Source organism: Poromitra crassiceps (assembly GCF_964638095.1).
Source record: "Poromitra crassiceps genome assembly, chromosome: 17".
Classification (NCBI taxonomy): domain Eukaryota; kingdom Metazoa; phylum Chordata; class Actinopteri; order Beryciformes; family Melamphaidae; genus Poromitra; species Poromitra crassiceps.
The window spans coordinates 3,246,413-3,270,570 of NC_139635.1; the positions used below are offsets into that span (position 1 = coordinate 3,246,413).

Sequence of the window (24,158 nt, forward strand, 5' to 3'; positions counted from 1 at the left end):
AGGTATACCGCGGTTTGAAAACGTCACGGTATCAAAACCACTCAAATTTGCCATCATACCTTCCCCACAGTATCAGCTGTTTCCCCAAAACAAAATGCCCAGGTCGCTTGCAGAGTGCAGCTTACGCGGCCCCTCCCCCTGGCTGCATGCCTACCTAGACTAGAGCACAGTAGAGAGGAGCCGCAAGGACCCCCCTGAACTTTCCCCCATCTAAAAAGACAACGTCGGCTGTATGGGAATATTTCGGCTATTGTAAAAACACAAATGGTCCGCGATACCGTGAAACCGTGGTATTTTTGTCCAAGGTTATCATACCGTCAAAAACTCATACCGTTGCATCCCTAAACACAACACAACACTTCCATAGCCATAGCCTTCAAAATAAAAGCCATCTGTACAAATGCCTACACTGCGATGGAAATCATCATGCGTGGTCAACACAGTTGCCCAAAGAGAATACAGGAAGTGAAAGAGAACAATATTAGAACAGAAAAAGCATTGTCATGCAGAGGCTGTTAACTCATTGAGTGCCAAGGACGGACATGTTCGTCATTTCAAATAGTAACGTAGAGTGCCAAGGACGGACATGTTCGTCAATTGCGTTTTTTGACGGTGGGGCGTCGATCAAAGCCTTCTGCCTCTGATGTACAAATATTATAGCTATTGGATGTGTCTAACCTATTTTACAGAACCCTTAGGTGGCGACAGTGCTCTCCACATAACAGAAAGGCAAGGAAAAAACAAAGAAGAAGTCGTTATGGAAACGGAAATCGCATCGCATCCGTATGCATCGATATGCTGAAGCACGTTACTGCAGCTGTGCCTGCAGCAGCCAATCTGCTCCCACAATTGAGCCGCTCCGTGTCGGTTGCGACAGCAAATCCGCACATCCACACCTTGGAGTTGTTATTATGCTCAACTGGAAGCATCGTTGCCGGTGACAAACACACGCGGAACGCTGTAAAAAAGCCTGGCTGTCCGCACCCTTCACTGTGCGCACAGCAAACTCAGCAGAGAGCCACCACAGACAGGAGGAGGAGTGTGCAGTTGAGGCGAGGCGAGGCGGGGCGGGGCGGGGCGGGGCGGGGGGGGGGGGGGGCACGCAGAGCAGCACGCAACACCCAGACAGACCCAGGCAGCAGGACAGGATTGACAAACGCAAGCCAGAATATCCGATGCCCACCAGCAGCAAATCAAAACCAGCAAGAAGCTGCAACCAGCAGCGCACGCAGGGGCCAGCGCTGCTGGTTGTAGCTAAAAATATTATTCTGCCAAACAAAATTCCCTGGCCTAAACTGTTTTATTGAAGGAAATTATTTTTGAGGTGTGACTACATTAGAAAAGATTAGCTTCAGAGTCAGTGATGTGCTTGAAATGATTAATTTCACAAAAGGCCAATTATCTCAGCTTCTAGAAAAAAATTGCTATTTTTGGATGAATCAAGCTATCTTCTCCGGCTCATAACTAAAGAACGGAAAATGGGATCAATAAACTTTTTTTTGCAGATGATAGAATAGAGTCTCATCGTTCTTTGTGCGTGTTCAGTGTTTACATAGTAATATCACACAATATTCTGTGGGCCTCGAGAAATCACTGAAAACGCTCTGAAACTCTGGCACTGGGAGCGTCCGTTCTCCAAAAGTGGCTGGCACTCAATGAGTTAAGAGGGAGAGACATTTAGAATATGTGTGACATCGACTCAGTGGTGGTGGGTGAGCAGAAGGAGGCGGAGCAAGAAATAAAGGCTGTTGATCAAAGCATATGCATGGACAATAGAGAGGCAAAGTGACCGCCTACTTCCTGCTTCAGCACTGTACCAGAGATTTTCATCCGCCATATATTTTCCCATACACATTTCGTAAAATGCGTATAAAAATAGTTTTACTGGTTCAAACCAAACGGTACAGATATATTTAGAAACAGGAGAGATCGCATAACATTTCACTGGGACCAAAACGTTAAAAAAAAAATGCGGGTTTAAAGAAAATATTTTTTCTGTTTTTTTTTGTTTTTTTTTGGGTCTGAGTGAAATGTTCTATGGTCTCTCCCGATTATAGCGTTAGCTGAACCGTTTGGTTCGACGAAGTAAAACTATTTTATAAGCATTTTACGAAATGTCTATGGGAAAATAAATGGCGGATGAAAATCTCTGGTACAGTGCTGAAGCAGGAAGTGACGTTCTACTTTGCCTCTCTATAAACAATTCTTGGCATTCATAAACTGTGCCATTGGAATGGAAGGAAAGTCAGAAAGGATCAAGATGGTGTTGGATGTGATATTACAGTGATATTGAGCAGCGCGCTTGGATAGGCTAATAGCACAGAGGCAGGTAGGCGGATGACATAGGCTATAACTACGGTAACTACCAATTGAAAGTTGCAAAACAATGTGAAATATCGTCGTTAACGATACAGATAAGTAGCTGTCAGCAAACGGACCGAATTACTGGTGGATTTGTGTGGGCTGTGTTTTGAACGTAACATTAGGTGAAGGATACAACACGAAACGGAGATAGTCTGGCAAGCGAGACAACGTTAATTTAAGGAGAGATAAACGGCAGCAGCAGTCTATGTATTCTTTCTTTTCTTTCTTTATTGGTTTATTGTGACGGGACAATGCACATTAATGGACATGTTCAGAAATACAGAAGCCTCTATATACAAAAACATGTAAATATGCCGGAGTTAGCTAATGCTAATTTACATCCGTAGTCCCCAATAAATATCAAAACAGTCACTCATTACATTCATTCAACGCACAAACTGAAATATACATGTAACGTGTCATCGCAAAAGATACCACAGCATTACAGACATCAAAATTACAGCAAAACACAGACAGGATGTACGCAACAAACTGATATACCTGTAGCGTGTCATCGCAAGAGATACCACACATTACAGACATCAAAATTACAGCAAAACACAGACAGGATGTACATGCAGCATGTCAGTGCTAAAAGAAGAATACTACACCTTCCATTCGACAGGTTACAAGATAACAATACATAGAAACAATATGAAGGCTACTCTACTCTCTCTTAAGTGTTACACTTAAGTGGTGAAGTGCCTAGTGCAGGAAGAGAAGAAGATTTGGAAGGCAGCTATTAAGCTAGTGTTCACAAATTTGGTTTGTTTTAAGCCATATTTTGAGCTGGCTTTTGAATGCCGCAAAAGTGGGGCTTTCCCTAATAGCCATAGGAAGTGTGTTCCAGCTAGTGCTGCCATTGATCGACCAGGTGTTTTGTGAGAACGTGGATTTTCTAGCTTGGACTTCGCAGTCCCCCCTAGCTGCTGCCCTTGTGCTCAAATTTCTATTCTTCCTTCTAATGAACTCCCCTAGAGGAGGAGGAGCCAAGCCGTGTAAACATTTATAGATTAGACACGTGCTTTTAAATGTTCTAAAATTGTTAAAGCTAAGGAGCTGATATTTCTCTAAGATTTCACAGTGATGATGTGATTGTGGTTTTTTGTCAAACACCTTGATGGCTTTTTTATAGAGCTGTTCAAGGGGTTTGAGCACAGTGACACCAGCGAAGGACCAAACAGTGGAGCAGTAGTCTATGTGAGAGAGGATCATACAGTGGAGATAGGCTTTAGCCGCATCCGTTGTGATAAAGGGCCTGATTTGTTTGAAATTCTGTATGTTAAATCTAACTGTATTGGACACCTTTTTTACATGTTTTTTGAAAGTGAGGTTAGAGTCCAAAATAACTCCAAGGTACTTGAACTGTGGTACCAGTTCCAGTTCTTCTCTCTCCAGGAATACATAGGATCTGCTCAACTTATTTGGTCGCTTGGTGAACATCATACATACAGTTTTCTTTGTGTTGAGCATGAGACATGAGTCTCGTAACCATGCTTGTACCTGGGCCAATGCACTAGTTAGCTTGGATGCAGTTAACATGGCATCCTTACCTTGCGCAATGATGGCTGCATCGTCAGCATACATCAGGACGCCTAATTCCTTACAAACATCTGGGAGGTCATTTATATATAAGGAGAACAGTAAAGGCCCTAAAATAGATCCTTGAGGGACACCGACATGATTGTTAAGGTAAGTAGATTTAACACCGTCAACAGAGACACACTGTGTTCTGTTTGAAAGATATGACTTGAACCATAACAAAGCATCCGCTGAGAAATTGAAATAAGAGAGTTTAGATAGTAGAACCTGATGGTTGACAGTGTCGAAAGCCTTCTTGAGGTCAAGAAATACAGTTCCTACACATGGATTTTTGTCTAAAAGGCACTTATGTATGGAGCGACTTACAATGTTACAGACTTGTGACTGTAATGTTGCATGGCACTTCCTTGTCACACACGCACTGCACAGACAGTATCCCCAAATCTCGCACTGCATGACACACCCCCAGCTTGTCTCTCTCTCTCACTCACACACACACGCACACACACACACACACACACACAGTCTCCCCCAAATCTCGCCGACAATCACACAGTCACTTATAGGAGCGGCTGGCACCGCTGAAAAATGATACAGCATAGTATTGCAATATTTTGTGTCGCAATATACAGTATATCGTATCGCACGAATGCCAAGTATGGCAATATTTTAATATATAAATTGTCAAGTGCATGCAGCATTTCTGACAGTATTGCTCAGTCTGTCTGCTTGACAATCCCATTTTGCTGCAATAAAAATGATTGAAGTGAGATGAACAGACTGGAAACTTTATCTGATTAGATAAAACAGCTGTTGACAAAGTTTTTTCCTTTTGGGACATCATTTGCAAAACAGGCAATAAATCGCAATATATCGCAATCTATATATAAAAAGGGAGCATGTTTGTTCTGTTTTAATTCATGTCTCACATTGATGATGTCGTAGGAGGCATTGTGACATCACTGATGCTGTCATCAGTGATGTCATAAGACATCACTGATGCGGCTGAGCCTAGGAATTAGCCGAGCCTAGGAATCTATCTTCTTATAAAAAATGGGCAAGTGGGCAATCTCTGTCTGTTCTCTGTTTCAGTTTTGTCATGGAAGTGATGTCACTCAACTGGAAGTGATGTCACTCAACTGGAAGTGATGTCACTTGCGCAATTGTGCATTGTGACATCACCGATGATGTCATAGGCACTGTGACATCATCAATGATGTCATGAGAATGATTGTGATGTCATCAGTGATGCGAAGTTGATGTCAATCAGTGATGTCATAAGAGCAAAGAAGAGGATAAAAAGGACACGCACATCCAAAAGCCCACTGGGTTGGGTGCTGGATCAAAATATACCTGTCATAGTGAAAAGAAGTGATCCGCACACCTTTGGAGCTTTTTTTTAAGGTTTTTTATTTAGCCACAGGCCGAGGCCACGCAGCGTACGTGAGCTGCAGGGCGGCCGAGGCCGAGCAGCGTATGTGACCTGCAGGCAGTGCAGGGCGAGCTGCAGGGGGGGCGAGGCCGCTAGGAAGCCTGCCTAGGAATCGACCTAGTATTTTTAAAATCCCGTGACTTAAGTGTCATGATAATATCGTATTGTGGGGGCTTCTGGTGATTCTCACCTCGAGTGTGCTCCTGGTAGAGCTGGTTTAACAATTGCCTTGGTCCTAGGGTTGTCAAAAGTAACAATAGTATCGATAAGTATCAATACTCAAAATGTGAAACTGAAACAATTCCTTATTTGCAACAGTATGGATACCAGCAGTGCTTTCTCTTGATGAAAAAACATACTGATTTTTCCCTCCCTATAATTGGTGGGTATGTGTTGCTTCAACAAGCTAAAAGTGGTGTGATAGGCTGATGACTAGAGCAGGGGTAATCTGCTGTGTTGTGATAGGCTGATGACTAGAGCAGGGCCAGCTGTGTAAATGCAACGTTTTTAATTCGCTTTGTCGGGCCTAGATTATGCAGAAGCGTGCCTGTCCGTCTATCTGTTTTCATAAAAATAAAAAAATCTGAATCAGAAAAACGTTATTAATCCCCGAGGGGAAATTGAGTCATGCTACAGTTGCTCACACTCAGGTAGGGGAAAATGTAAACATCGAAGCATGAGAAGAGGCCTATGAATAGACCATAAAAACAATAAAATAGAAGTTACGTAGCCTATAAGTGTCACAAAGATTTGTCTTCTACAATCCTCATCAAGTACCATTTAGTAAAAAAGTGAAATATGTGAGGAGGTACATACATCTTAATGACTTACCTGGTCAAATAAATGTTAAATAAAAAATAAATAGTTCTAATAATATGTTCTTATATACATCAGTGTGAGTGATAGTACCAGTAATAATAAAGAGTAAGGTGCATTCAGTCTAGTCAGTAACATGAACAGTAACAGTGTGGATTATTTGATTATTGCACAAATTGCAGTATTTAGCAGTTAGAAAGAAACGCTGTACCTGGACACTTCACACAGACTACCCAAGCACTCTTTTCTGTCTGCACGTTTATTGTAGGGGGTGGCTGACGTTTCGACGGGTGTCTGTGTTCCTCAGATTCTATACACTGTCCTTCACTGTTGAGCACCGGGACCCTTTTATTCTAAACTAGCACGCTGGACTTCATTGTAGCATTTTATTAGTGATTGCACATTGAGATTTATTGCGCAATCAGATATACATGATCAAAAGTGGGGTTTTGATTTGTGGACGGGTGGAGAGAGTCCAAGGCTATATTATTGACTGACTCAGAGTGTCTGGCACTCTGAGGGAGGAGTGAAAGTGAAAGAGTTTGATGGCCACAGGCAGGAATGACTTCCTATGGCACTCTGTGGTGCATCTGGGTGGAATTAGTCAGTTATGCCTCTTGATGTGTTGTCTCGCTCCCCAGGTGTGTGTACTCGGTACCTGGGTAGAGTGGGCAGGTCTGGGCCAGTTGGTGGAGGACTACTTCAGTGTCCAGTGTCTTCTGGAGTACCTGGTGTGGGTCTTCACCCCTTTGGCCATCGTCTTCATCGTGCCCTGGCTTATCGTCCTCCTCCTCTACCTCTCCATACTCTTCCTTCACGTCTACAAGGTATGCAAACCCTAAAGCCCATGATGGCACGCCAATCAAACATCTAAAAAACAGAGACAAACAGACTGTGTGTGTGTGTGTGTGTGTGTGTGTGTGTGTGTGTGTGTGTGTGTGTGTGTGTGTGTGTGTGTGTGTGTGTGTGTGTGTGTGTGTGTGTGCGCGCGCGTGCGTGCGAACACTGGCTATCTGCGTTTTGTTGGAATGGGAAAAGCATTGCCTGGAGCGCTTTTTGTCAGGAGAAAAACAGATGATAATGTCACCTCCTGATAGCTCAGTGCGTTTCCGTCATTGCAATATGTTTGCTGGAAAAAGCGGTTGACGTCACCCGGTGCTTTTAACATTTCTTTTGAAAGTGCGCTGCTCTGACGGAAAGAAAAACTCTGGCTGCAGCGCTTTTCTGGAGCTGCGGCCTTTTTGCGCACCTTGCGGCCGCCTCCCGTTACTTTTAATGAGGAAAGGGGAAAAAACGCTATGGTGGAAACACAGCCTGAGACCTTTCCAAGATATTTTGCCAATCGGCGTCATCATCATTACATTCTAGGTCTGTCTCCCACTTGTGTTTACTAGACAGCCTGTTGTAAATTGGTAGGTTTCTAGTTAGTGTTATGGAGGATACCAGCCCCCTAGTGGAGGAGACTAGTGTATCAAGCAAATGACCTTCCAGGGGAGTTTTATTTGGAATAAATGGGAAATCTATGGATACTTTTTGCAGACCTTTGCTTCCCTGATCTTTTCCTCCAACAGAGGAAGAACCAGCTGAGGGAGGCGTACCGTACCAACGTGTGGGATGGAGCCAGAAAGACCCTGGCTATTATCTGGGATGGACATGGTGCCATATGGCATGGTAAGACACTGGCTATTCTCTGTACATGGTGCCATATGGCATGGTAAGACACTGGCTATTCTCTGGACATGGTGCCATATGGCATGGTAAGACATTAGGTGTTGCTGCTGTTAGTGTCTGTGTAGTAGTGTTGGAAGCATTATTTGGCATCCACTTTACCCCTGTTCATGTATCAAGGTTATCAGGATTCAATTTCATTTGAGTTCATTTCAGTCATTCTTCCAGGCTCAAATTAAAGAGCTTGTATCATTCCAGCTAGTGGTGGGTGGTATGCTGTTTCTACTAGGGTTGAGCATGAAGATGAAATGGAACTAGGCCGTAGTGCCTATATGCCGCCAAACACTGTTACTAGTCTCAAAACCATCAAAAACACAGCTCCTGCAGCTCCTTGTTGTTTTCAGACCTCCACTCTTCTACGTGGTGAATAGTGATTTGACTGAGTGCAATAAATCTGTGGTACAGCCATCTGCACATTGCTGCTGCACAACCTGCCCTGACTGAACCTTCCACTGACAAGTGGTGTTATTTTGATTATTTATTCTATTTTATTGCTATTTCATAGCCCCCCCCATTGTTTGCCTTATTTACTGTTTGCCTTATTTACATACAGACGTATAGAGCACTGCAGGAATGAGTCTGGAAGTAGCATGGAAGGCGGAAGTCCCGGACTTCCTGGATCTTACGGGGAAAAGTCTGAAATCTTAGAGATTATCCCTTTAAACTCAGAACTAAAAAAAAAGATTGCAAGTGACCCTAATCATCTTCAGTAGTTTTAAATTGTTGTGTAAAAATTAATAATAATAATAATTCAGGCGACCCTATTTGAATTCCAGGCAACCCCACTTAGGGTCACGACCCTAAGGTTGGGAACCACTGAAATTAGTTGTTAAATTGTTTTATGCACCTACTATTTTAACTGTACCAGGCTATGAAATCCATGGTATGGAAAAGATCCCCGACAAAGGAGCAGCATTGATAGTGTACTACCATGGAGCTATCCCCATTGACTACTACTACCTCTTGGCCAAAGTGATCATCGAGAAGGGACGAACCTGCCACTCTATAGCTGACCACTTCCTCTTCAAGGTTCCAGGTACTTGCACATACACTACATATACATACATTACATACTGTAATACTGTATGCATTCATACACATCCGTAGATGTACACACACACACACACACACACACACGCAGATGCACATACTTATATTCACCTTATGTAGCCCCGACCACTTGACCCATTGTGTCACGACTTCCTGTTCAAAACGCCAGCTGTTTTACCTGCTCAAACTAGTCTATCTCACCTGGTCAAACGTAGTTTAACTCACATATGACTAGGTTTATGAGTCACAGGAAGTGTAAACACAATCAGAACTTCCGATTGTGTTTACACTTCCTGTTAGTCTCTCAAGCCACACTGTCTCTTCTACATAAGGTGAATATATGTGGGGAAACCGACGGTGTGCGGTGCCCAATTTTGGACACGCGCATAGTCATAGTGCCACCGACTGGCAACACAAAAAATGGTTTATCTCGCGGCCCCGTTCGTCCAATCAACTTCAAACTTGGTGCTGCTGAGGACCCAGGAAAGTGCAGTGTCCAATTTTCTGCAGTTCAACCAATCAGAATATGGCTTTCATGTACAGTATCTGGAGAACCGTTTGTCCGATCAACTTCAAACTTGAGGGGTGTGCTGCTGGGGACCCGACAGAGTGCAGTGCCGAATTTCGGCATGAGTTGGGTCACACCACCCAAAAAAGTGTGCCCATGGCGCATCATCTTCAGACTCTCCACCCTAGAACCTCCGATTGTGTTTACACTTCCTGTTAGTCTCTCAAGCCAGACTCTCTTCTACATACTGGAAGGTGAATATATGCAGGGAAGCCGACGGTGTGCGGTGCCCAATTTTGGACGCGCGCATAGTCATAGCGCCACCGACTGGCAACACAGAAAATGGTTTATCTCGTGTGGTCATTTCTAGTTGTATACTTATCTTCAAACTCTCCTTTTCCTGTCCTGCCCTGTCCCTGTGTCTGTAGGTTTTAAGTTATTGCTGGAGGTGTTCAGTGTGATCCACGGTCCTCAGGAGGAGTGTGTGCGAGCTCTGAAGAACGGTCACCTGCTGGGCATTTCTCCAGGAGGAGTCCGGGAGGCGCTGTTCAGCGATGAGACCTATCCACTTATATGGGGCAAACGCAAAGGCTTTGCCCAGGTCGCCATTGACTCTCAAGTGGTACGTTGTTGTTAATGCAGTCTACCGTCACTTCTCATTTTGGAGCCTTTTTATGCCTCCGCCGGCAATAGCCAGGCGGGAGGATCCGGGTTGTCCGTCCATACGTATGTCCGTCCGTCCGTCCGATGTTCGTTAACGCGATGTCTGAAGAACACCTTGACGGAATTTCATCAAATTTGCCTTAAACATCCACTTAGGCTCAAGGATGATCTGATTAGATTTTGGTGGTCAAAGGTCAAGGTCACTGTGACCTCTCAAATGCCATTTTCAAGCTTGTTAACGCGATATCTCAGGAATGCCTTGACGGAATTTAATCAAATTTGCCTCAAACATCGACTTGGACTCACACATGAACTGATTAGATTTTCGTGGTCAAGGTCACTGTGACCTCTCGAACGCCATTTTCAAGCTTGTTAACGTGATATCTCAGGAATGCCTTGACGGAGTTTCATCAAATTTGCCTCAAACATCGACTTGGACTCAATGATGAACTGATTAGATTTTGATGGTTAAAGGTCAAAGTTCCAGGTCACTGTGACCTCACACACCCAATTTCCAAGCTCTGTAACGCAACATCTCAGGAGCGCCTTGACGGAATTTCTTCCAATTTGCCTCAAATGGCGATTTGGACTCAAGAATGAACTAATGGCGGAGGCATAAATCCGCGGTGTGGTCGTTCTAGTTTATATAATTGAATTCGTAACAAAAACGTCCACGGTTTGATTTTCAAAGCCTCACCCTCAACTAAATGAGTGTCAGGATTTGTGAGTCTCTTTTAAGTGTCACAATCCAGGATTTGGTTTGACCTTTGTCTGTCAGGCCCCCTTCCCAAATGGAGTACCTCTCATACTTTGTTCTCCGACTTCTGATTCTGCAACCTCTCTAATCTCCCCTTTCTCTTGGTTTCTCTCTCTTTCAGCCAATAATTCCAATGTTTACTCAAAACCTGCGGGAAGGCTTCAGATCTCTGGGAACGCTCAGTAAGTGTGGAATAACCCATTCAAAACGGCATTGAGGCCTTGAAATCAGTGTTGTAGGACTCGAGTCCAGGACTCATGACTCGACTTGTACTCGGACTTGGACTCGAGCATTCATGCATTCAGACGCGGAAGTTGGAGACGAGGACTTGGACTTTTTAATTGATAAAGACATTTTCTTTCTTTCATAATACGCCCTAATAATTTAGCATAAAGTATTGATAGCTATATTGTACCATGGCATTATTCAGTTTGTTACTAGGGCAGCAGGCACATGTGTTCCACCTATTCACGCTCATGTTCAGTAACTCTGGACTCAGACTCAGGTAATAAGGACTTGACTCGGACTCTTCTTTGGTGACTCGGACACGGAACACTGGGGACTTGAGATATAGTGACTTGACTACAACACTGCTTGAAATCCACAATTGCAACTTGAAGATGTAATTCTTACTAAAGTATGCACATGGCAAACTACAGAAGGGGCAGCAGAAGAGACCACAGCAAAGGAGATTATTCCATACACCTGTTGTGCTTCTCTTTCTGGGTAGTTAATTGGCACCTATTTATATGCTGATGTTCAATCAGCTCTGTAATTAGGTGTGGAAACAGTCCACTTCTTCGGTAAAGACAGCAGCCATTCTATATAGGTTTTGGAACATTTCCATGATGACGACTGAGATTTTGAACAAGGAGCCTCGAGGATTATTTTCATTAACATAAAGTCATGCACACTCACACAACTGATTGATTTCAGTTGCTTTTCCTTCTGACTTGCAGGATGAGAAATGTTGAAACTTACTTTTATGAGTGCTGCATTTTGTGTTAGTCTGCAGCCAGGTTCCTCTACAAAAGTTTGGCGTAAATTCTGACGTGTGGAAATTTAAAAAAACAAAAAATATTTTTAGGTTGCTGACATTGCTTTTCACCAAACAGGCTATTCAACTTGCAAAGATCTGGTCTCAAAATAACTAAAATAACAAAATAACGCAAGGGGTCCATGAGAAAGTGACCAGCCTCAACAGAAAGTGACCAGCCTCAACGACTGGCGCCCAATAGCCCTCACGCCCATAGCCAGCAAATGCTTCAAAAAGCTGGTTATATCACAGATCCGCCCCACACTCCCCCCGGACCACGACCCGCTACAATTTGCATACCACCCCAACAGGAGCACAGCAGATGCAGTAGCACACGTGCTCCACACCGCCCTCTCCCACCTGGAGGGGAAGGACACCTATGTGAGAATGCTGTTCGTGGACTACAGCTCAGCATTCAACACCATAGTACCCTCCAGGCTGGTAAGCAAACTCACGGACCTGGGACTAAGCAATGCAATGTGTGACTGGATCCTGGACTTTCTAACAGACCGCCGCCAGGTGGTGAGAGTGGGCAACCTCACCTCCTCCCCACTGACCATCAGCATAGGAGCGCCACAGGGGTGCGTCTCCAGCCCCTTCTGGTATGACCTCTACACCCACGACTGCGTGGCGACTCAAACTTCGAACACCATCGTGAAGTTTGCAGACGACACAGCAGTCGTGGGGCTGATCTCCAGGAGTGACGAGACGGCCTACAGAAAGGAGGTGGAGGCCCTGGAACAATGGTGTCAGGACAACCACCTCTCTCTGAACATCTCCAAGACAAAGGAGATCATTGTAGACTACAGAAGGGGGGGGCGCACACCCCCCAATCACCATCAACGGCACAGTGGTGGAAAGGGTGGACAGCGGACAGTGGAAAGTACCTGGGAGTCAATATCCACCAGGACCTGACATGGGCCAACCATACCGCCACTGTTGTCAAAAAGGCCCAACAGCGACTACACGGACTCAGGCGCCTGAAGAAATTCGGGCTAAGGCCAAAAATCCTCAGGGACTTCTACAGAGGCACCATTGAAAGCCTGCTGACTGGTTGCTTCACCACCTGGTACGGGAACTGCACCACCATGGACCGCAGGGCGCTAAGAAGGGTGAGGCGCGCGGCCCAGCACGTAACAGGATGTGAGCTGCCAGAACTGCAAGATCTGTACAACCAGCGGTGCCTCAGGAGGTCCCTGAAGATCATCAAAGACACAAACCACCCCCACAACAGTCTGTTCTCCCTGCTACCCTCAGGGAGGAGATACAGGGTCCCAAGAGCACGCACAAATCGCTTGAGGGACAGTTTCTTCTCGCAGGCCACGAGACTCCTTAACATATACAAATAGTGTAGTAGCCGTACTGTACCGCACTGCAGCTGCTACCATCATGTATGACTAATGTTCAATAGTATGTTTAATTATGCTACTTTCACCTAACAGAATGTTATTATGTTTAATTATGTTTAAAGTATGTTCATGCCATTTGCACATATGTGCAGTGAATACGCCACTGTCTGTGGCGTGTCTACTGCTTTATTGCTTGTTGCCTCTTGTTTTTATATTTATATTTTTTATTTTTTGCACTATGTTGTAACGGAGTCTACAGCACAATAATTTCACACGTGATACTTGTACTACGGAGTGACAATAAAAATCGAACTTTTCAAATAAACTCGTGTCTAGGGGTATAATATTACCATTGACCATTTGTAACATGAATTGATAAAGATTACATGAAGAGTAGGCCATTTGACTGTTGAGCTCGCTGAATTACCTCTCCCTTGGTGCAGGCTGTCTGGCACCATCCGAAGTCAGCTGCTTCACCGTGCCGGCTCTAGCTTGAACCCTCTCTTGGCCAGCTCTGTCGTGTTGAGGTGTGAGAGCCATCCAGGCCTCACTCACACGGTCAGTTGCCCCCCACCAAAAGGCAGGACTGGAAATATTAACGATAAAATGTCCAAGTCCTGCTAGCTAATCCATCCTCTCTGTGAATCACTGTCCTCCATGTGAGATCGTCCTTCCTGTGAGATTCACTGTCCCTGTGTGTGAGCTCCACACCTGCCCACACACCTTTCCTCTCCAAACCGGGAACACTACTTCAGGAGACAACAGGCCTCTTAAAGAGACAGTCACACATGTCTCTTAAATAATTCAGCATCAATCAACAAACAGATGGCCAGAAATACATAGGTAAATATCATAATTTCATTAGAAATTAGTTGAGGCAATTACTGCCTACTGATCGTAACACCAGCCAGGCGAGTCACCCGTCACCCCCAACCCCAATGAGGTAGGCTAGAAACCGGTCCCAAATAGCCGGACATTTCTTAACTATGTTGGTCCTCAGGAAACCTAAGTCTCTCCATCCGTATAACAGAGGTCATATCCATCAGCCACAATTGAAAAGAGGGTGAAGAGGGGGACTTTCATTCCTTTAGGATGAGTTTCTCGGCAACAGTTGCCCCCTGTGTGAGAGACTGTTGCACAGCTGTAGGGACGTTCAGCCATTTAACACTTATTTTAACACAAAAACATTGCTGAATGCAGCTTTAAATTGGATCAGCTGGTGTCCGCTATTAACTGAGCAGAGTTGTACAACCGACAGACTCCTTTCTCATATAATGTCAGATGAATCAATACCAAGTTCCCCCTGCCATGCTTCTCTAATCCTCTCAGTAGAGGCCATGGTGCAGTTGTCAAACAGACACACAAATCTAGAGATGAGATGCTTGGAGTGAGGAGGGCTCAGCAAAACATTGAAAAAAGCATGTTCATTTGGGAGCGCTTCAAAGGTATGAATCTTGGATCGAACATAATTTCTGATTTGCCAATCGGCTTTTGCGAGCCAAGGATTTTGCAAACCAGTCCGCATCATCTGGAGTGTCGTAGACCTTGACCACAGCGTTGTATTCAACATGAAGCTTGGCAGGGAAGCGTAGCGTGCACTTGCCTCCAGCGTCGGTCAGCGTCTTTCTCACCTTGTTGAAGGTCTGTCGCTGCGCGGCCACCTCGGCTGCGTAGTCTGGAAATATCTACACTCTGCCCCCTTGGTGATGAAGTGGTGCTTTCTGTTAGCTGAGGTGGAGAATCATAGCCAGGTCTTGGTCATGGTGGAGCTTTGCAATGATGACACGTGGCTGCTCACATGCAGCAGGCTTGGGTCTCAGGCTGCGGTGGGCTCTGTCAACTTTAACAGGCTTGTCAAAATTGTCTGCAGCTCTGGAATCAGACATGAAACATAGGCCGTGAGCTGACCATCCTCCTCTCCCTCCTTTACACCAACGATTCTTATATTTAGCCTGCGCGAGCGGCCCTCCAAGTCATTCAACTTAGCCCTTAGCAACTTGTTAGCCATCTGTAGCTCAACGCGATCGGAGGAAGATGGCGCTCTCCACGTACGCCTCGGTCTTTTGCTCCGCAGCAGTCTTTTTTGTTTTGTTTGTTAATTAGTTTTGCGATAGCACCCGGTGCTCCTACACAAGAGAAGAACTCTTTAACACCAGGGAAACTACTCCCGGGATTTAGTTCCAAATTTCCTTGTGCCTTCGCTGGAAATACTGAGCATTTTGGCCAAAGGAGGGCTCACCTGGGCACGAAGACGGGGAAGAAGAGGAGGAGTGCTTCGGCGACTTCTGCACCGAACGCCACTGCCCAGAATATTGCTCTCAAATGTCCACTCACTGGGAAATAAACTGGACGAACTCCAACTACTGATGGGAACGAACATGGACCTCTCTTCATCATCTGCCTTGTGTTTTGTGTAGACGTGCCTGAATGACCAAACCCCGGAGTCCGCGTTACAACTAGACGGCTTCCAGCTGGTCAGAGCGGACCGCGACCCGGCTCTCTCCGGTAAAAGTAAGGGCGGAGGTTTGTGTTTCTATTAGGGGTGGGGGAAAAAATCGATTCACCTAAGTATCGCGATTTTTAATGTCACGATTTTTTGAATCGATCTTTTATTCCATAATCGATAATCAGGCCACTCACTGAACAGCAGGCCAGGCGCCGCCTACTGGTTTACTAGTGGTTTTATTACTTTATTAGTTAGTCTGAAGTAATAATTACACTTCAGGGTTAAAGTGGGTGCATCTCATTGTAAAATTGGACTTCAAACGGCCCAAATCTGGCTTCAAACGGCCCAAATTGGGCTTCAAACGGCCCAAATTTCACGCGCGTCGGCCCGTATCGGCCTGGCCTGCTTGGTATCTAATGCCCGGCCTGAATTATGATCCCAGTCTGCCCCTGTTTTTAACTATATCGCCCAGCCCTACTCATGATATATAATATACAGTCTCTAGTGTATGATTCAACTTTTCCCATGTTCTAATCTAGTGTAAAAAAGCAAACAAACTGAAAAAAGAAAAGAAGCAAATAAACAAAAATCGCAATAAATCGTAATATCGAATCGCAATAATCGTAGAATCGCAATACTTAAGAATCGCAATATAAATCGAATCGGCACCCAAGAATCGTGATAGTATCGAATCGGGAGATAAGTGAATCGCCACAGCCCTAGTTTCTATATCAACATTGGCTGGTGTACAGACGTGTCCGTGATCCTACAGCACTGTTCCCCCACTCTGGAATCATTTTATAATAAACTGTAAACCCTTCTACTCCCCACAGGAATGCTCTTCATTCATTCTGGTCGGCGTATACGCTCCACCACAAGTTAACGTGCATGAAATGCAACGCTTGCTCGCCGATCAAATACTACATGTGGAGAGAAAGAATCCGGACTCTTTTGTTATCGTCCTTGGTGACTTCAACCAAGGGAAATTAACACACAAACTCCCCAAATACATAAAGCATGGTGCCGCCAAATGATCAAATGCCCGACCAGAGTGGAAAACACACTAGACCACTGTTACACAATAATAAACAATGCATATCGCGCTGTCCCCCGCGCTCCATTCGGCCACTCGGACCACGCCATGTTACATCTCATTCCCACGTACAGGCAGCAACTAAAACTCGCTAAACCTGTAAAGAGGACCTCAAAGAAGTGGACTAATGAAGCTGTAATTGCATGCATGCCTCGATTCAACAGACTGGAATTTATTCAAAACTGCAACTAATAGCCTGGATGAATACACGGACACAGTCACTTCATATATCAGCTTCTGTGTTCCCAACAACTGTATTCCACGCGCTCCACAGTAAGATACTGTGAGTGAAAAATGATTGATTGATTGCTTATTTATTGGTTGTTAGCATACAACAACGAAATCTGGTTCACAGCTGAACTCAAGAAGCTCAGAAAGGAGAAGGAGGTTCAGGACCGGAAGCATACAGCATCAAAAAGTGCAAATACAAAAAGAAAATGCAAATTGATATAACAGAAGAGATGTGGAGTGATGTCTGGGAGACCCTAACTCTCTTCCACAAACTCTTTAACCTGGAGAGACTTTTGCTGGAAGAACATTATTCGCTTCTTCATCACCCCAAAGCAGAAATCCAATCAAATGGGGACTACCGTGTTGGAGGTGTGGGACAACAATGGTGGATCACGCACATATATTCTGGACTTGCCCCCATATCAAGACATTCTGGGAAGAGGTGTCAAAAATAGTCAACAAAACACTGGGTTTTGGTGTCTGCATGTCCTTCCCCACGTTATATCTTGGACTTATTCCAAAGGATATGGATAGAAGTGAATTATACCTCCTGAAGATCTTTATGGCGGCCGGAAAGAAAGCCATCACAACATGTTGGCTCCAGAAGCATTGCCCCCCGGTGGGTGGAGATGTTTATAAATATTGTAAATCTGTTAAAAGACAATGGGGAAACTCTTTGGAGTAAATGGACCCTTTTCCTGATCCATAGGGAGTGACTTTTGCAAATACCCTACCTTACATGGATACAACTACATTAGTTGGCCCACTGTAACATTATATTGTGTAACCGTTGCATCATATCATAGGTTGTGACCTCTCCTGACCTTTTTTTTAGTTGTTGTTGTTGTTGTTGTTTGCCGTGTGTATTTTCTCTTAAAAAAGGATGTAAAAAATAAAGTAAAAGAAATTTGCAAATACAGATTCAACAAGGCTGTACACATCAATACTCCCAATGCTTCCATCAGCAAGCCACAGACAAAGACCCTGCCTTTGTGTGGCAAGAACTGAAACAATGCACAAACTAAAATCCGGCATCAATGGACGACCCCCAACTGGCCAGCAGGGTGAACGACTTCTATTGCCGATTTTATAGACAAAGGTCATCAGAACGTGCTGTTTACATGGCAGTGTCTTATTCAGAGTCAACATACTCACTGTCTCTGTCTACATCTTCATTTGAGTCCTCTTGTGATGGCTAAAAATAAATTAAATGCCTTGTTGATTCATCAATAAATGAGTTGCTCGTTTAAAATGAATAAGGAGGATTTGTTTATTCCACCATCAGAAGCTTCCCTCTGTACAGAGCGTCACAATATCAAAGTGATTGTGCCCAGATTAGCAGCATTGCGGGTCAAATTATACCCAACTCCAGCCCCCCTCCGGTGGCTGGTACAATTCCATCGGATGTTTCTCAAGACAGACACAACAGGACCCTGATCTTTACAATAAGTCAAAACACAACCTTCTATGTACCGGAGAGACAAAACACAATGTTATCTCCTCTCCAGGTGGAATGGCCTTCGACATTCCAAACAGCTCTCAGGAGAGGAAGAGACTCCTCTCAGACACTCAAAATGAGTGTCTGAGATGTCGGCTATGAGTGTCAGCTATAGATCATTATTAAACAGAGTCAATAATGATCAACAACCAATCAATAAGCAGTCAATCAATCATTTTGCTCTCACACTCTCTTGTTATCTTTGCATTTCTTTATCCCTCCTCCCTTTCACATCTCTCCTCTCTCTCTCCCTCTCCCCGCCTCTCTCTGACGCTTTCCAGAGTTTTTCCGGTGGGCCTATGAGAACTTCCGTTCGCCTGTAGTTCCTGTCTACGGTGGATTCCCAGTGAAGTTCCGCACCTACCTGGGAGACCCCATCCCCTATGACCCCAACCTCAATGCTGCGGAGCTGGCAGACAAAGTAAGCAAAGCAATGTCCCAGCCCAGCTGTCAAATAGACTGTATACAAATATTGACATAGCCACTGTGAGGTCACCTATTGGTTTCTGGACTCACCGTTTTGAAGCCTCAAGTTTGCCATTTTGACCATCACCATCTTGTCTTTTTGCAGGCATAAGCCCTGTTCGAAAGTGTTCTCTATCACATAAATAGTGGACTATATAGTGTGTAGTGTATATAGTGAAATAGACTATATAGTGTGTTCTCAACTGTTACTTTGATTCACGATATTGTCAGAGATGGTCCATTATAGAGATATGTCACCGCAGGCTCCGCCAATTCTAACAAATGGTACTAGCAAGTCTCCTAAAGCTTAATTTATACTTATTAGAAAGTGTCGCTCATGGTGTTGCATTTATACTTCAGTGAACGTTCGCCTCGGTTCAACGGTCACGTGACAGTCGAACGCTATAGTGCAGACAGCCAAGAGAAGAGAGGGAATGGAATGGAATGTGAATCAAAGTGAAACCACGTCGGAGGCAAGATGTAACGTACTTGGCTGCAGCCGCATATAAACGACGCACAACCACACACCTCACATCCTCTCTCTCTGGGAAATTGGTCACGATGTTCTTTGTGATTTTTCACGAAGTCATACATCAAGGACAGGCTGATAAAAATAGCAGGGACACGTTCATTCATTTCAATCGAGTGAAAACCAAAACAAGGAAGTCAAGCGCGTGCCCGTCTATATAGCCAATCAGACTTGTGCGATACTATGACGTAGTCAGCGACACTAGACATTTCACTAGGTAGCAGACACTGCTCGCTGACACTTGAAAGTGTCGACTCAAGTCCTCATTTCTGTCAGCGACCGTTTCAAAAGTGTTGGCAGACAAAGCATAAATTGGGCTTAAATGATCACGTGGTCACCTCTCCCCTGAAGTGTTGTGAGAGGACTGTGCCTGGTGACGCGAGGTTAGTGCTGACCTAGCAAGCTAACTTGAAATAGAGATTGTGAGTTCCCAAACTCCACACAAACCAAACCACACATATAAACACAAAGCTACCCCTTGTTAGCTCAATATAGTTGTAACTAAGATATTCCATTAGGATTAGGGTTGGTTCTCCAACTCCTGTAGGGGCTCTTTTCCTATCCTACTGGCTCCTCAACTTCCTCCGCCTGACCACAAGGGGCACCCAGATCTATCCAGCTGAGGGAAGACTGTACCTGCCAGGTCTATGCTAACCCCACTATCCGTCAGCAGGGAGCCACCTTGATGAGGTTGAGCTGCCTCTCCTCTGGCTTGGGCCCTGGTGACCCTCCATGGCCACGTTTCCTCGATAGAAACTCACCACTAGGCCTGTAACGACGCATTATGTAATAACTGCACATTATGTAATAAAATCGCAAAATGTAATAAAACCTCACTTTCAATATGTAATAACGACGCATTATGTAATAATATGCGCAATACGTAATAAATCGCCTGAACGCAATATGTAATAACGTTTGACGCATTTTGTAATACATGTATTACATATTGCGCAAATTATTACATAATACGGGGGTTGCACTTTTTTCTGGTTAAAAATGTAATAAGTGACGCATTATGTAACAAAATTAGAAAATCCACTGAAGTTGTCATTGGAAATTTCTCTGTCCTCATGTGTCAAAACCAGTCAAGCAACTAGATATAGCCTAGTTGTTCAGCTGATGACGAACTGAATCTATGGGTGACAACAGTCCGATCGGGTAGGCTCCACCTTCTCTCTCAGCGTGCTGTGGCTTTTATTTATGGTAAACCAGCGGGCATAGACTGTAAGACCCGACACTTGCATTTCAGTGATAGAAGCGTGGTTGACAGAGCCGCATTTACTGCCTCAATCCATAGATTACAGGGCCATTTAAACATAAGAAATCCATTAAGAATTGAGGATTGCAGAGACGTTTATGAATCGTCTGATATATAAGCAGAGTGACTTAACGGGTTGAGAGTGTGTGTAAAAGTTGCTGCTGCTGCTACCACTGCTTTCCTGGGTAACAAAAAATGTGTATTAGTGGGAGTGTTGATGTAAAAAAAAAAGTATATTATTGAATTGTTCCAGTAGGAGCAGTAGTGCCTTCAACCCTGACCATAACCCCTGACCGTAACTGACCATAGTACATATACCTTCTAGTTGTACCTAATGACACATACTACTCTTCAGACAATCCCTCAAAGAATTTCATGATTCACTAATTCACTTCCATTTCAACCAGAGCTTGCTAAGAACGTGCAACCAAATCAAACTACCGTAAATCACTCTTATAACCGCCTTGAGATTGGACCAGAGTGCAGCTTTTGTAAATGTTATCAGAGTAAGTTAAATTGTGTGCAAAATACACTATGTTGCAACATACACTGTGTTGCAGACTACATTTCTGTTCTTTGGTCTGCAGGTGCAGCTGGCTGTCCAAGCTCTGATCGACCAGCATCAGCAGATCCCAGGGAACGTCCTGCGAGCCCTGCTGGAGCGCTTCCACACCAGACACAAAGACCAGTCACCCATCATGGGAGAAAGACATACCAAACACAAAGACCAGTGACCCATCACAGGAGAGAGACAAGTGACATCACAGGAGAGAGACCAGTGACATCACAGGAGAGAGACCAGAGCCCCCCACAGGATAAATACCAGTGACCTGCCACAGTAGAGAGACCAATGACCATCATATGAGAGAGACCAGTGACCATCACAGGAGAGAGACCAGTGACATCACAGGAGAAAAGCACAGAGGGGCATAACCCAGCATTTATCCTTAGCTATTATAGACCTTATTCGACTGACGTAACTCACGTACGCACGTACCGCCGCCATATTGTTGACATTCCGCAGCGCGCTGTTTAAAAGTGACTGACAGCTGTCATAGCTTAGGACGCTAGCCAACGTTACTTACTAGCCTATTTAATGCGGTTTTTACTGTGTCAGGAGCTGTTTCACAACAGCGATAGTGTGCTGTGTAATAATACACGGCTGTAGTAATAGCAGCAATAAAAGCCCGGGTGTTAGCTACTGTCCACAAACCTGAAGGGAAAGAGACTAGAGGCTAACATTAGTAGCAAACATTGGGCTCATGCAAGCAAGCGTCAGATCAAACAAACATTTAACGTTAAGCTTATTTACCTTTTTTTGTCACGACAATGTTTGATGACGATGATGATGTCGTGGCACAAAAGTAAAAATGTCAGACCAATTGCCACAGATGAAATAGTTATAGGACTCAAGGGATTTGAAAGCCTTCAGCTCCTGAGACGTGTATGCCAATACTGTATTCACAAGGTAGTTATAAATGTCCGGTACGTTATACCTGGCAATATAATGAGTTATATTTACTCTAAGGCAGTTTTTTATAGGGGTCCGCCCCTCCGACCAAACTTATTTTTTTATCACTTCTCTTTGACGAGGGCATAACTGTTGATATACGCTCGGCCAGACTACGTTACGGCTGCGGTTTGTCAACAATATGGCGCCGTCCGGGGTTATCGAATAAGGTCTATACTCTGTTGTCACCCCTGCAATGTGAGGGCTTCCATCCAGATCAGGGAGAGCAGAACCTGGGCTAAAGATGCTCATGGTTGGCCCACTTTCAAAGGCATTCTCACATTTTTGCAGGCAGTAGTTCTTAGCTACAGGCAAGGGGCTTTATAGTGTATAACCAACTCTCTCTGTCAACGGCTGTGTAACTCCCTCCACTATCTCATCCACACTACAAATCATCCACTAGGATCACACAATATGATTTAGTAACTGTAGAGTTAAAATAGATGTCACTGATTATACTGTATCAATAAGCAAAAACTGTTTATGTACTACCCTGGGAATGATTTTGTAGGATGGTTCCCGAAACTAACTTTTAATTTTTTTTTTTTATTAATTTGATTTATAATTAACTCAATAATTAAAATGTTCATTGAGGGTTTTACAGACCTGGGGCCCTATCATTGCAAAAGTGGTAATTTTGCATTTGCGCTCGTTTAGCGCCGCATTGAGGGTGCTAAACGAGCCTATCGTCCCTGCCTTAAGAGGCAGGGAAGATAGGCACGCGTTAAGGCGCGCAAACCGGTGCGTAAGCGATAGCGCCTGTACGGCGATAGGGCCCTTTGTCTATAGCTGTGGCCAGGGAGGAACCAGAGCTGACTGATTTCCAATATTGAATCAAAGGCCAATATCTGTCAGATATATCAATAAATTAAATTGGTCTAACCCTGACAATAGTAATAATGGTGGTCATGAAAAAAAAGTCAATATTCTGGGTTCTGACTTTATTATGACTTTTCTCAGAATTCTGAGTTTAAAGATACAATATGTAGGATTTAATTAGCATTATATTATTATAAGTTTAATTACAATTACAAGTTCAATCCTAAAAATAAAACGAAAACGAATAGACCTACAGTATGTCATATTTATATATATTTTTCTTCTCTGGTGGAAAAGCAGCTTTTGAAGCCATTTGTCTTTATTTTGCAGCAAAAACAACACATTCAGCAGTGTTGTCTTCTGTCATGTACGGGAGAAATGCAACTTGTGTTTATCGAAGCCAAAAGTCTGGTTTGAAGATATAGAGCGGTGTTTGTGTGTGTCTATATTTGCATGTGTAAATATTCTGATTCCACAAATGATTTTGCACAATTTGACTTTGAAGTATCACTGCCAATTCCGTTTTTTTTCTCTCTTTATCTTTTAAACAAGCCTTTGTAAGGCCCAACTGTGTCAGAGAACATGTTTTTGGTCAAACGTAATTTTTTTAAATTTAACTGGATAATGTGCTTTTGTGAAATGGTTGCCTCCCCCCCCCTTATTAATGTGGTTCATTTTGAAATTATCTGATGTGTATTGTAAAATGATGTACTGTATATATTTAAACTCTTTGCACTTTTAAAATTTGAGGTCCACCTGCAAACCATTGTGATTCAGGACAGTGAGGTAATCTCTAAATAAATATATTTTATTATGAATTCTCATGTTAACTCATTCTTGCTGTTGCTTAAATTTTTTAGGTTACTTCTGTTGGTGGTTCATTGATAGAGAGAGAGAGAGAGAGAGAGAGAGAATGGATATGGTCAAGATATCTAAATGAATGGGTTCTATGGGTAGGCTGCCCACAAGTCTCCCCTTTACAGACATGCCCACTTCATGCTAATCTCATGCAGTTTAGGTGTTCACAGTGTTTGGGATGCCTCGTTCCACTACTCTCAAAA

The 24,158-nt window shown here is 44.0% G+C and overlaps 1 protein-coding gene across 1 annotated transcript in view; it reads left to right on the forward strand.

Annotated features, from left to right (window-relative positions):
* The window catches only part of tmem68 (transmembrane protein 68), a 32,648-nt gene extending 8,779 nt beyond the window's left edge, over positions 1-23,869 (forward strand). The window contains exons 3-9 of the mRNA XM_083653408.1: positions 6,796-6,981; positions 7,726-7,825; positions 8,751-8,918; positions 9,869-10,062; positions 10,982-11,042; positions 18,795-18,934; positions 21,356-23,869. Coding sequence (XP_083509534.1) covers positions 6,796-6,981; positions 7,726-7,825; positions 8,751-8,918; positions 9,869-10,062; positions 10,982-11,042; positions 18,795-18,934; positions 21,356-21,502 — 996 coding nt within the window. The 3' untranslated portion in view covers positions 21,503-23,869. The remainder of the gene's footprint in view (positions 1-6,795; positions 6,982-7,725; positions 7,826-8,750; positions 8,919-9,868; positions 10,063-10,981; positions 11,043-18,794; positions 18,935-21,355) is intronic.
* Positions 23,870-24,158: the final 289 nt, after the last annotated feature.